The sequence below is a fragment of the Zophobas morio genome, unplaced genomic scaffold (assembly GCF_036711695.1).
Source record: "Zophobas morio isolate AGI-343-1 ecotype UQ-CSIRO unplaced genomic scaffold, CSIRO_AGI_Zmor_V1 ptg000018l, whole genome shotgun sequence".
NCBI lineage: Eukaryota > Metazoa > Arthropoda > Insecta > Coleoptera > Tenebrionidae > Zophobas > Zophobas morio.
Window position 1 is genome coordinate 2652521 of NW_026972123.1, and position 14347 is coordinate 2666867.

Below are 14347 nucleotides of genomic sequence, written 5' to 3' on the forward strand. Positions count from 1 at the left end.
TTATTCCTAATTTCAGCTGTTTTCAGGTTCACGTATATCATTTGTATCTTTAAACATACCAGTGTTTAAATTTTTTTTATTTTTCAAACTTGATAAAACGTAAAAATTTTGAAAAATTTCAAAAACTGACATTTTAGAAATTTCTGGATCCACATTTTTCACTTACTGAAATCCATTCAATAAAATTTAAGTTCTTAAGAATGTGAATATGAACTGAACAAAGTTGATTTTTTTATTTTCGTTATTTACAAATTGCTAGACTTTTATATGTTTTTTGACGTAAGAAAAAAAATCAAAAGTCTGAATTTCCAAAATCTCGCTATTTTCTAATTTCACGTATGTCCTTTAAACATTTATATATTTTAAAAATATCAGTTTTTCCGAAATTTAAAATTCTATAAACTTTGATAAAACGTAAAAATTTTCAAAAATTTCAAAAACTGACATTTTAGAAATTTCTGGATCCACATTTTTCACTTATTGAAACCATTGTTTATTCAATAAAATTTAAGTTCTTAAGGATGTGAATATGAACTGAACAAAGTTGACTTTTTATTTTCGTTATTTAGAAATTGCTAGACTTTTATAAGTTTTTTGACGTAAGAAAAAAAATCAAGAGTCTCTGAATTTCCAAAATCTCGCTATTTTCTAATTTCACGTATGTCCTTTAAACATTTGTAGATTTTAAAAATATCAGTTTTTCCGAAATTTAAAATTCTGTAAACTTTGATAAAACGTAAACATTTTCAAAAATTTCGAAAACGGACATTTTAGAAATTTCTGGATCCACATTTTTCATTTATTTTATTCAATAAAATTTAAGTTCTTAAGGATGTGAATATGAACTGAACAAAGTTGATTTTTTTATTTTCGTTATTTAGAAATTGCTAGACTTTTATGTTTTTTGACGTAAGAAAAAAAATCAAGAGTCTCTGAATTTCCAAACTCTCGCTATTTTCTAATTTCACGTATGTCCTTTAAACATTTGTATATTTTAAAATTATCAGTTTTTCCGAAATTTAAAATTCTGTAAACTTTGATAAAACGTAAAAACTTTCAAAAATTTCAAAAACTGACATTTTAGAAATTTCTGGATCCACATTTTTCATTAATTTTATTCAATAAAATTTAAGTTCTTAAGGATGTGAATATGAACTGAACAAAGTTAATTTTTTTATTTTCGTTATTTAGAAATTGCTAGACTTTTATATGTTTTTTGACGTAAGAAAAAAAATCAAGAGTCTCTGAATTTCCAAAATCTCGCTATTTTCTAATTTCACGTATGTCCTTTAAACATTTATATATTTTAAAAATATCAGTTTTTCCGAAATTTAAAATTCTGTAAACTTTGATAAAACGTAAAAATTTTCAAAAATTGCAAAAACTGACATTTTAGAAATTTCTGGATCCACATTTTTCACTTATTGAAACCATTGTTTATTCAATAAAATTTAAGTTCTTAAGGATGTGAATATGAACTGAACAGAGTTGATTTTTTTATTTTCGTTATTTAGAAATTGCTAGACTTTTATATGTTTTTTGACGTAAAAGAAAAAATCAAGAGTCTCTGAATTTCCAAAATCTCGCTATTTTCTAATTTCACGTATGTCCTTTAAACATTTGTATATTTTAAAAAGATCAGTTTTTCCGAAATTTAAAATTCTGTAAACTTTGATAAAACGTAAACATTTTCAAAAATTTCAAAAACTGCCATTTTAGAAATTTCTGGATCCACATTTTTCACTTATTGAAATCATTGTTTATTCAATAAAATTTAAGTTCTTAAGGATGTGAATATGAACTGAACAAAGTTGATTTTTTTATTTTCGTTATCTACAAATTGCTAGACTTTCATGTTTTTTGACGTAAGAAAAAAAATCAAGAGTCTCTGAATTTCCAAAATCTCGCTATTTTCTAATTTCACGTATGTCCTTTAAACATTTGTATATTTTAAAAATATCAGTTTTTCCGAAATTTAAAATTCTGGAAACTTTGATAAAACGTAAAAATTTTCAAAAATTTCAAAAACTGACATTTTAGAAATTTCTGGAGCCACATTTTTCACTTATTGAAACCATTGTTTATTCAATAAAATTTAAGTTCTTTAGAATGTTAATATGAACAGAACAAAGTTGATTTTTTTATTTTCGTTATTTACAAATTGCTAGACTTTTATATGTTTTTTGACGTAAGAAAAAAAATCAAGAGTCTGAATTTCCAAAATCAAGCTATTTTCTAATTTCACGTATGTCCTTTGAACATTTATATATTTTAAAAATATCAGTTTTTCCGAAATTTAAAATTCTGTAAACTTTGATAAAACGTAAAAATTTTCAAAAATTTCAAAAACTGACATTTTAGAAATTTCTGGATCCACATTTTTCACTTATTGAAACCATTGTTTATTCAATAAAATTTAAGTTCTTAAGGATGTGAATATGAACTGAACAAAGTTGATTTTTTTATTTTCGTTATTTAGAAATTGCTAGACTTTTATGTTTTTTGACGTAAGAAAAAAAATCAAGAGTCTCTGAATTTCCAAAATCTCGCTATTTTCTAATTTCACGTATGTCCTTTAAACATTTGTATATTTTAAAATTATCAGTTTTTCCGAAATTTAAAATTCTGTAAACTTTGATAAAACGTAAAAACTTTCAAAAATTTCAAAAACTGACATTTTAGAAATTTCTGGATCCACATTTTTCATTTATTTTATTCAATAAAATTTAAGTTCTTAAGGATGTGAATATGAACTGAACAAAGTTGATTTTTTTATTTTCGTTATTTAGAAATTGCTAGACTTTTATATGTTTTTTGACGTAAGAAAAAAAATCAAGAGTCTCTGAATTTCCAAAATCTCGCTATTTTCTAATTTCACGTATGTCCTTTAAACATTTGTATATTTTAAAAATATCAGTTTTTCCGAAATTTAAAATTCTGTAAACTTTGATAAAACGTAAAAATTTTCAAAAATTGCAAAAACTGACATTTTAGAAATTTCTGGATCCACATTTTTCACTTATTGAAACCATTGTTTATTCAATAAAATTTAAGTTCTTAAGGATGTGAATATGAACTGAACAGAGTTGATTTTTTTATTTTCGTTATTTAGAAATTGCTAGACTTTTATATGTTTTTTGACGTAAAAGAAAAAATCAAGAGTCTCTGAATTTCCAAAATCTCGCTATTTTCTAATTTCACGTATGTCCTTTAAACATTTGTATATTTTAAAAATATCAGTTTTTCCGAAATTTAAAATTCTGTAAACTTTGATAAAACGTAAACATTTTCAAAAATTTCAAAAACTGCCATTTTAGAAATTTCTGGATCCACATTTTTCACTTATTGAAATCATTGTTTATTCAATAAAATTTAAGTTCTTAAGGATGTGAATATGAACTGAACAAAGTTGATTTTTTTATTTTCGTTATCTACAAATTGCTAGACTTTCATGTTTTTTGACGTAAGAAAAAAAATCAAGAGTCTCTGAATTTCCAAAATCTCGCTATTTTCTAATTTCACGTATGTCCTTTAAACATTTGTATATTTTAAAAATATCAGTTTTTCCGAAATTTAAAATTCTGGAAACTTTGATAAAACGTAAAAATTTTCAAAAATTTCAAAAACTGACATTTTAGAAATTTCTGGAGCCACATTTTTCACTTATTGAAACCATTGTTTATTCAATAAAATTTAAGTTCTTAAGGATGTGAATATGAACTGAACAGAGTTGATTTTTTTATTTTCGTTATTTAGAAATTGCTAGACTTTTATATGTTTTTTGACGTAAGAAAAAAAATCAAGAGTCTGAATTTCCAAAATCTCGCTATTTTCTAATTTCACGTATGTCCTTTAAACATTTATATATTTTAAAAATATCAGTTTTTCCGAAATTTAAAATTCTGTAAACTTTGATAAAACGTAAAAATTTTCAAAAATTTCAAAAACTGCCATTTTAGAAATTTCTGGATCCACATTTTTCACTTATTGAAATCATTGTTTATTCAATAAAATTTAAGTTCTTAAGGATGTGAATATGAACTGAACAAAGTTGATTTTTTTATTTTCGTTATCTACAAATTGCTAGACTTTCATGTTTTTTGACGTAAGAAAAAAAATCAAGAGTCTCTGAATTTCCAAAATCTCGCTATTTTCTAATTTCACGTATGTCCTTTAAACATTTGTATATTTTAAAAATATCAGTTTTTCCGAAATTTAAAATTCTGGAAACTTTGATAAAACGTAAAAATTTTCAAAAATTTCAAAAACTGACATTTTAGAAATTTCTGGAGCCACATTTTTCACTTATTGAAACCATTGTTTATTCAATAAAATTTAAGTTCTTAAGGATGTGAATATGAACTGAACAGAGTTGATTTTTTTATTTTCGTTATTTAGAAATTGCTAGACTTTTATATGTTTTTTGACGTAAGAAAAAAAATCAAGAGTCTGAATTTCCAAAATCTCGCTATTTTCTAATTTCACGTATGTCCTTTAAACATTTATATATTTTAAAAATATCAGTTTTTCCGAAATTTAAAATTCTGTAAACTTTGATAAAACGTAAAAATTTTCAAAAATTTCAAAAACTGACATTTTAGAAATTTCTGGATCCACATTTTTCACTTATTGAAACCATTATTTATTCAATAAAATTTAAGTTCTTAAGGATGTGAATATGAACTGAACAAAGTTGATTTTTTTATTTTCGTTATCTACAAATTGCTAGAATTTTATATGTTTTTTGACGTAAGAAAAAAAATCAAGAGTCTGAATTTCCAAAATCAAGCTATTTTCTAATTTCACGTATGTCCTTTAAACATTTGTATATTTTAAAAATATCAGTTTTTCCGAAATTTAAAATTCTGTAAACTTTGATAAAACGTAAAAATTTTCAAAAATTTCAAAAACTCGACTGTTTCAAAATTTTTGGATAACATTCCATTTTTAGGTTTTCAGTAGTTTTAAGTTCCTTGGAATATGAACATGAACTAAACAAAGTTATTTTCTTTTATTTTTTTCCCAAAAATTTTCGTATTTTCAAGACTTTCGGTAACTAAATTTAATAAAATAATAAAATCAATAAACGTTTTATATAGCAACAGGGTTTCGAACATTCCAAAAAAAAATAATTTTCAAACACTTTTTTTAGAGGATTTTTAGAGTCGCAAGAAATTCAAAGCGACTTTAGAAAAAGCTCTCAGCTAAAATGCTAAATTTTAAATTTCTCTCATTAATTTTGAACTTCTTTTTGTTGTTCTAGAACGTCACACTTTTCGGGTTTTCCCCACTCTTTCTGGATTTCCACTTTTCCAGAATGAAAACAACAACAAAACAACGTCAAAACATACAGACACGAACAATCTGAACCCCGAATTTCCACTGAAGCGACCCAAAAATCCCGTCTATTTAAAGAGCCAACTGTTTAATCTTACACTTCATGCAAAATCTCCCTATAATCTCAACCACCGCCACCACAAAAGCAACACAAACAAAAAGCCAAAACCGAAAATACGAACAAAAACGAAAACGGTGTGTCGAAGAGGGCCACATAGAAAGAGAGAGAGAGGTAACAATGAACATGGATGATAATCAAAAATGCTCTTTAGTAATTAGTGAAATTAGTGCTATGCGGTCTCCGATGGTTCTGTTATATTTATGCATGACAATCTCGGTTCGATGATTCTATTTATACGCGCGATGCACTTAAGTCAGTCGAGGCCGCGCCCACAATCCGAGTCACGTGTTAGGCGACTTTTCGAAACGAGACTGCCACTTCGGGCATGATGACATGGAACATGTAACAAGACAAAAATGTTGTGTGCAACTTTAGAAAAATCTAATAATACAATACCATTTCATTGTACATCTCTTCGGACATTCTCTGAAATGTAAAGTAATCTCTCTACACTAGTGCCTTGCTTGTCGCAATTTAAAATTAAGTATATACAGGGGAACTTTACATAGGCCTCGTCCCACACGTGATTCGCCCCAATGACGGATCATGTGTGGTCGGAGGCGCTGTGTGTCTGCTCGATAACGTCATTTGCAGGCAATTTAAATTATTAGTAACTATTCCGAAAATAACTGGAGATCCTTTAACTATTAATAAATGGTTGTTTAATGGCTAAAGGATATTGGTTTGTTGTTCCGAAACTTTTATTATTAATCGGAGCAAATTGGTATTTTTGGTGCAGAATTTGCGTTGTTGTGCTCGCTCTGACGCTGCAAGGGGGCGAACTGCGCCGATAGACATACAGTTCCAACAAAATAAAGCTTTTCGAAAAATTCTTTGAAATTCGTTTCTCCATTTTTACCAAATTTCACTATAGAGAAGGTTTTGAGGCTTTTTAAATAAATTTTTCTAAAAAAAAAAAAACAAAAATTGTTTAGTATACAGGATTACCAATCTGTTAACATCGGTCCGAATTCCACTCATCTATTAATAGTCACTATCCATCATCATAAAATGACACGAAACGTCAATGATTGTATGATTACTATCTTGATAAGGCAACCAAGGTCAACGTTAACTTGAGACACTCTACTGTACTAAAAATCACATGAAAGTACTTTATACTAGAATGAAAAATTCAGTTGCCAATTTCAGAATTTACGAACTTTGTATAATAAAAATAAAAATTACTGCGTTAGCCGTCTTATTATTATAAAATATGACGTTTAAAATTTATAAAGTACGGAATTCAAAATTTACAAAGTACGGCGTCCATCGTTCATAAATTACGACTTCAAAATATACAGGGTGTTGCAAAAATGACGGATAAGCTCGATGGTACGTTGTTAAGAACGCTCAGAAGAACTTGTAAAAGTGTTTTAAAAAATCCCCTTGAAAACATTAAACAACAAATTTGGAAAATTAACTTCGTAATTCTAGTTTCTTTTGACGAACTGCATGTTTTAATAATTAATATTAATTAACAATAATGTTCTACAATACATTTAAATGTCATTTTATAGTGTTGACTAGTTTTTACATATTCTGATTGAACATCTTCAAGGATTTATAACCAAAATTTATTTTTGAAATTCCACTGCGACGTTATTCTAATTTTCTTAAAATTTTTTAGCAATAGAAAACATCGCCATAGGGTTATTTTAAAAATCAGTGACAATATTTTGTGGATAGTTAAACGTTCATAAAAAAAATATTTATTACAATTTTCAAATATCCATATTTCAGTTCTTTCAAATAGAACACTCTGTATTTTATTAATGCATTTTGTACTTTTTTTTGTTCTCTTTCTTTTTCGTTAGGTATTTTCTATCTTTAAAGTTGACAGTTATAGCCGACATACTGAGTAAGATGCAGTAATAAAATACACACTCTGTATATTATTTTTTTTAATGGATAATGGATACCACACTAAAATGTGTTCGACTCTATAAAATATTGCAACACATCTTAAAATCAACATTAACGAGATTTCAAAAATAAACAATCGTTATAAAATTTACGGAGAGATTAAGGAGAATATACAGGGTGATGCAAAAATTACGCGTTCTCTCGATTGTCAAGAAGGCTCTGCAGAACTAAAAAAAGACAGATGCCATTTTTAACTTTTTTTAATCGCAATTTTAGAGTGTCAACTAAATTTACATTTAAACAATACATTAAGTCAATACTTCAATTTTGAAATTTAATATTTTCAAAAATTTGATACAGGGATTTTTTAAAACCATTTTTTCGAATTATTTCCAGTTCTCTAGACAACGTACCATCGAGTTTATACGTCATTTTTGGAACAGCCTGTATAAAAAAGGCCTCCGTCGTTTATAAATTACTGTCTTTATGTACGACATTAATTGCTTATGAAGTACAGCGTGTAGAATGTTCTGGTACAGCGTAATATGAAATTTAAAAAATCCTGGATGTCTGGGGTAAAAAATTAAGGCGGATTCATAAACTACAAGTATACGTACGCTCCCTGGATTGACCCTATTATAATATACATAAAGATTACAATATTAAGCACAACTGAGATGGAGAATAAGCCCCACCCACCCACCCTCATCTCAATTATGATTAATTTTTTTATTCGTCGTCAGACGATAGGCGGAGCTTAATTGAAAAGTTTATATTTCTCTATAAGAAATTATCGCGTGAAACATCTTTTAAGAAGCCGAAGAATATGCCCCACCCTCCCGCCCGCTTCCAATTGTAATCAATTTTTTATTCGTTCTGAGACCAGGGGGCGGAACTTAATTGCAAATTGTACTTTTGAAAGAATAATAATATTTTTTCGCCACTTTTTCGCAAAATACTCCATTTTCAACAATACCACAAACACGTTTCTCTTGGTAATTACTTGTACAGCAATGTAGACTTTGCAATTAAGCTCCGCCCACTGGTCTCACAACGAATAAAAGATTTAACACGATTTGGGTGAGGGCGGGTGGGTGGGGCATAATTTTTGGTTGCTTGTTCTTAATATATTTAGTTGTCTTTCAACAACATGATACTGAAAACATATTTCTTGTAGATGAATATAAATTTTTCAATTAAGCTCCGCCCTCCGTCTGACAACAAATACAATATTAGGCACAATTGAGTTGAAGAATAAGCCCCACCCACCCGCCCTCATCTCAATTGTGATTAATTTTTTTATTCGTTGTCAGACGAGGGGCGGAGCTTAATTGAAAAGTTTACATTTCTCTGTAAGAAATTACCACGTGAAACATGTTTTAAGTATCGTGTTGTTAATATTTATATTTATTTATTTATTTATTTATTTATTTATTTATTAAACGGAGCGATTGTTCTCCTTTATCATTTAATATAAAACTATATATATATTTAGAAAAAGAAGAGAATAAGAATATTTTTTGCTATTTTTTTGCAAAATAGTTCATTTTCAACAATGCCACAAACATGTTTCTATAGACTTTTCAATTAAGCTCCGCCCACTGGTCTCACAACGAATAAAAGATTTAATACGATTTGAGTCCGGGCGGGTGGGTGGGGCTTAATTTTTGGTTGCTTGTTCTTCAACATGATACTTAAAACATATTTCTTGTAGATAAATATAAATTTTTCAATTAAGCTCCGCCCTCCGTCTGTCAACGAATACAATATTAAGCACAACTGAGATGAAGAATAAGCCCCACCCACCCGCCCTCATCTCAATTGTGATTAATTTTTTTATTCGTCGCCAGACGAGAGGTGGAGCTTAATTGAAAAGTTTACATTTCTCTGTAAGAAACTACCACGTGAAACATGTTTTAAGTATCGTGTTGTTAATATTTATATTTATTTATTTATTTATTTATTTATTAAACGGAGCGATTGTTCTCCTTTATCATTTAATAGAAAACTATATATATTTAGAAAAAAAAAGAATAAGAATATTTTTGCTACTTTTTTGCAAAATAGTTCATTTTCAACAATGCCACAAACATGTTTCTATAGACTTTGCAATTAAGCTCCGCCCACTGGTCTCACAACGAATAAAAGATTTAATACGATTTGAACCCTACTTAATTTTTGGTTGCTTGTTCTTAATATATATATAGTTTTCTTTCAACAACATGATACTTAAAGCATATTTCATGCGGTGATTTCTTGTAGAGAAATATACATTTTTCAATTAAGCTCCGCCCTCCGTCTTACAACGAATATTAATTAAGCACAATTGAGATGGAGAATAAGCCCCACCCACCCGCCCGATTTCAATTGTGATTAATTTTTTTATTCGTCTTCAGACGAGAGGCGGAGCTTAATTGAAAAGTTTATCTTTCTCTATGAGAAATTACTACGTGAAACATGTTTGTCGTATCGTGCTGTTAATAGAAAACTGTATATATTTCGAAACAGAAGTCGAAGAATATGCCCCACCCACCCGCCCCGATTCCAATTGTAATAAATTTTTTATTCGTTGTGAGACCAGAGGGCGGAACTTAATTGCAAATTTTACTTCTGGGAGAATAATAAGAATACTTATTTACTTTTTCGCAAAATAGTCCATTTTCAACAATACCACAAACATGTTTCTCTTGGTAATTGCTTGTACAGGGATATAGACTTTGCAATTAAGCTCCGCCCAGTTCTTTCACAACGAATAAAAGATTTAACACGATTTGGGACAGGGCGGGTGGGCGGGGCATAACTTTTGGTTGCTTGTTCTTAATATATTATCTGCTTTAGAATTTTCGACCTGCTAGATCTCCTCAGTATTCACAAAAAAAAACTGTAATTATTTACACCGAACTTCCCTGGCTTTTAAACCACAACCAACGCGATTTAGAACGTATTTTCCAAGAGATATTTAAAATTTAACAGCACTACTAACTGTGTTCCTAGAACCTGAGAAATTGTTTTTACTTAATAAATAAAATTAACTGGTTTCATTATTTTTGTTTACATTCTGGATAAACAATTCCAAGAAATAAAACCGTATTACCAAACAAGAGTGTATTTCAGAGACAGTTTTTTTATCGATGATTTTTAATCACCATACTAATATTTTCATAGAAAGCAGATCTCTACACAAAATTCTTTTTTTTTAATTGCTATTTATTTTTTTTTATTTATTTGTTTTTTTATATCTTAGTATATGAATTCGTGTTAAATTTTCACTGTGGATATCCAAATTTAAAAAAAAAGTAAAAATTGTATAACAACATTTGCAATTTTTCCATGAAACTGAAAAACCGAATGTCGTGAAATCAATTTTGATTAACGATTTACAACGTTAATCAAAATTGATATGTTTGTTCCCTTCCCATAAAGTGATGACGTCATCTCAAAATTTTTGCGAATAAATCCTCTCTGAAATATGCAAAATATGCACAAATAATTTTTAAAGTTATGTACTTATACCGGAAATTTTAAACGCGTATTTCCTCAAATCAATACGCTCCAATTTGAACTGGGTTAACTACTTAGGTAAATTTTGGGATGACGTCATCGTTTTTACAAAGAGTGGATGTAAAAAAAAGAAAATATGCTTCTAAAACCACGCAACATTTTATAAAATTTCCGCTACAAAAAACCCAAATTTGTCGCGTTGTTCGAACCAATTTTCGATAAGATACGCAATGACGCATTTTCCTCAGCAATCTTGATCAAAACGTGACAAGCCTCTCAAGCGACCATAAAAACCCGAATTACTCCTGACACCTCTCGACACTTGTCACCGCCAACCAACAAGTTTGTTTTGATATTTAGCACCTCGCCGAAAATAACCGCGCCGTCGAATGCAAGACGCGATATTTTCGCGCATTTTTGCGCGAAGGTCGCCTCAGATCCGGTCGAACGGCGACGGAGCCACGACGCGCCCCTGCGAATCACCTCGTCAAGTTATCCGAGTCGAAATTCATGTCATAACCATAAATCAGCCAGCCGAGCACATCCAGCTGGAAAGATAGACGTCTGAGTTGGGTCTAGGAGGAAAATAATGGTTATCGTGCCCGGAACAAAGGCCGCCGGAGGCGGGCGGAACAATGAACGGCTTTTTGTGTTACTGACACGAAAATCCATACGTTTGTGAGTCACGTGATTACGAATTCAAATGGCCGAGATGTGGTTATCGACGTGTTTGCGTGCCGTAATCGGTTATCTGTGTTAGAAGTTGCAAAAAAATTGTTTGAAGTTGCGCGTTTTGCTTCCGGTTTGGTGAAATAATTTTTTTGAGGGTGCAATAAACGGGACTATCGAGGTTTTGAAAGTTCTGGAGATATCGGATTTGTTTTGATGATCTTTAAACTCGGTGCAGGAATTCGGTGTTCCGAAACGATTTGGCAACACGACGGATTTCTAAACTGGCTATTTGCATTTTTGGACAAACTTGTGGCATTTTTGACAGTATTATTATTAAAGCCTGACGAGAAATCTTAATTGTTTTTACGCCAATTATTTTGAGATGAGAAAAATATATCAATTTGGCAACCTAAGTAACTACAGTGTATTGTAAAACCAGATTATATAATTTTTTAAGGCTACGGGAGTCTGGACAAAGTCAGCTGAATGTTGTGGCTTGGTTGTCCTGATGATGCCGAATTTTGTATTATACTATACAATCAATGATGGCAACAGCAATATTACTACAAAAAAAAAAATGTTTTTCGTTCCCTTCCAGGATTTTTTACAGATCATTAATCACAACTATCCTGATCTAAATTTATTGAATTGTCTATTTTATTCCTTATACGGGGTGATTTTTTCAATTTTTGTTCTAGTCAGCCATGACGCTTACGTCAGCAGTGTAATTGAAGAGTCACTCGATAAAATTCTATGTATATTCAAAATCTTTTTTATTATTACTTCCTGAGCGTAAGCTAAGGAAGTAAAGTAATCGAGTCCATGACCTCTAGAATACGAAAAATTGTCTCTCGTGTCCGTCTGTCTGTCTGTTTGCATGTCTGTATCAATTTTTATTAGACAAGTAATCACCGAAACTACTGGAGCGATTGTTGTCAATTGCCAAAGTTAGTCTTATCTTAGCAAATATTAGCCCCGCCCACCCACCCTCTATTTTCTTGGAAGGTATGTCATCTGCCAAAATCAATCTTATCTTAACAAGTACTAGCCCCGCCCACCTCCCCTCTTCTCATTCTTACGACTAATTTTATTTCTGTTCAGTATAAGATCACTTCATTCAGATCGAATAAATCACCGAAGAGGAGACAGGGTGGGTGGGCGGGGCTAATTATGTTCTTCTCTCGAGTGGGAGTGGAAACTAATAATAACAGAATATAGGAAATGAAAAAGTAAACAATAATGCTAATAGTAACTTTTTTTTTGTTATACTATTTACTACAAAATTGATTTCTCATTTCATCTGACCTAATTTCAACTGATTTTCGAATATAGCTGAAAAATAGTCTAAGATGTCAAAGAAAATTTCTTAGAGGGTATGTCATTTGCCAAAGTTAGTCTTATCTTACTAAGTATTAGCCCCGCCCACCCACCCTCTATTTTCTTGGAAGGTATGTCATCTGCCAAAATCAATCTTATCTTAACAAGTACTAGCCCCGCCCACCACCCCTCTTCTCATTCTTACGACTAATTTTATTTCTGTTCAGTATAAGATCACTTCATTCAGATGGGATAAATAACCGAAGAGGAGACAGGGTGGGTGGGCGGGGCTAATTATGTTCTTCTGTCGAGTGGGAGTGGAAACTAATAATAACAGAATATAGAAAGTGAAAAAGTAAATAATAATACTAATAGTAACTTTTTTTGTTATACTATTTACTACAAAATTAATTTCTCATTTCATCTGACCTAATTTCAACTGATTTTCGAATATAGCTGAAAAATAGTCTAAAATGTCAAAGAAAATTTCTTCGAGGGTATGTCATTTGCCAAAGTTAGTCTTATCTTACTAAGTATTAGCCCCGCCCACCCGCCCCCTATTTTCTTGGAAGGTATGTCATTTGCCAAAATCAATCTTATCTTAACAAGTACTAGCCCCGCCCACCTCCCCTCTTCTCATTCTTACGACTAATTTTATTTCTGTTCAGTATAAGATCACTTCATTCAGATCGAATAAATCACCGAAGAGGAGACAGGGTGGGTGGGCGGGGCTAATTATGTTCTTCTCTCGAGTGGGAGTGGAAACTAATAATAACAGAATATAGGAAATGAAAAAGTAAACAATAATGCTAATAGTAACTTTTTTTTTGTTATACTATTTACTACAAAATTGATTTCTCATTTCATCTGACCTAATTTCAACTGATTTTCGAATATAGCTGAAAAATAGTCTAAGATGTCAAAGAAAATTTCTTAGAGGGTATGTCATTTGCCAAAGTTAGTCTTATCTTACTAAGTATTAGCCCCGCCCACCCACCCTCTATTTTCTTGGAAGGTACGTCATCTGCCAAAATCAATCTTACCTTAACAAGTACTAGCCCCTCCCTCCCCCACTCTTCTCACTCTTACGACTAATTTTATTTCTGTTCAGTATAAGATCACTTCATTCAGATGGGATAAATCACCGAAGAGGAGACAGGGTGGGTGGGCGGGGCTAATTATGTTCTTCTGTCGAGTGGGAGTGGAAACTAATAATAACAGAATATAGGAAGTGAAAAAGTAAACAATAATGCTAATAGTAACTTTTTTTGTTATACTATTTACTACAAAATTGAATTCTCATTTCATCTGACCTAATTTCAACTGATCTTCGAATATAGCTGAAAAATAGTCTAAAATGTCAAAGAAAATTTCTTAGAGGGTATGTCGATTGCCAAAGTTAGTCTTATCTTACTAAGTATTAGCCCCGCCCACCCGCCCTCTATTTTCTTGGAAGGTATGTCATCTGCCAAAATCAATCTTATCTTAGCAAGTACTAGCTCCGCCCACCTCCCCTCTTCTAATTCTAACGAC

The 14347-nt window shown here is 30.6% G+C and overlaps 1 protein-coding gene across 4 annotated transcripts in view; it reads right to left on the bottom strand.

Annotated features, from left to right (window-relative positions):
* The window catches only part of LOC135131038 (GTPase-activating protein skywalker), a 187212-nt gene that overhangs the window by 26962 nt on the left and 145903 nt on the right, over positions 1-14347 (bottom strand). For 2 of the 4 annotated variants that reach the window (XM_064058558.1, XM_064058556.1), the window contains exon 6: positions 5855-5884. The exons of the other annotated variants lie outside the window; for them this stretch is intronic. In XM_064058558.1, the coding sequence (XP_063914628.1) occupies positions 5855-5884 (30 nt within the window). The remainder of the gene's footprint in view (positions 1-5854; positions 5885-14347) is intronic. 4 annotated transcript variants of the gene reach the window in all.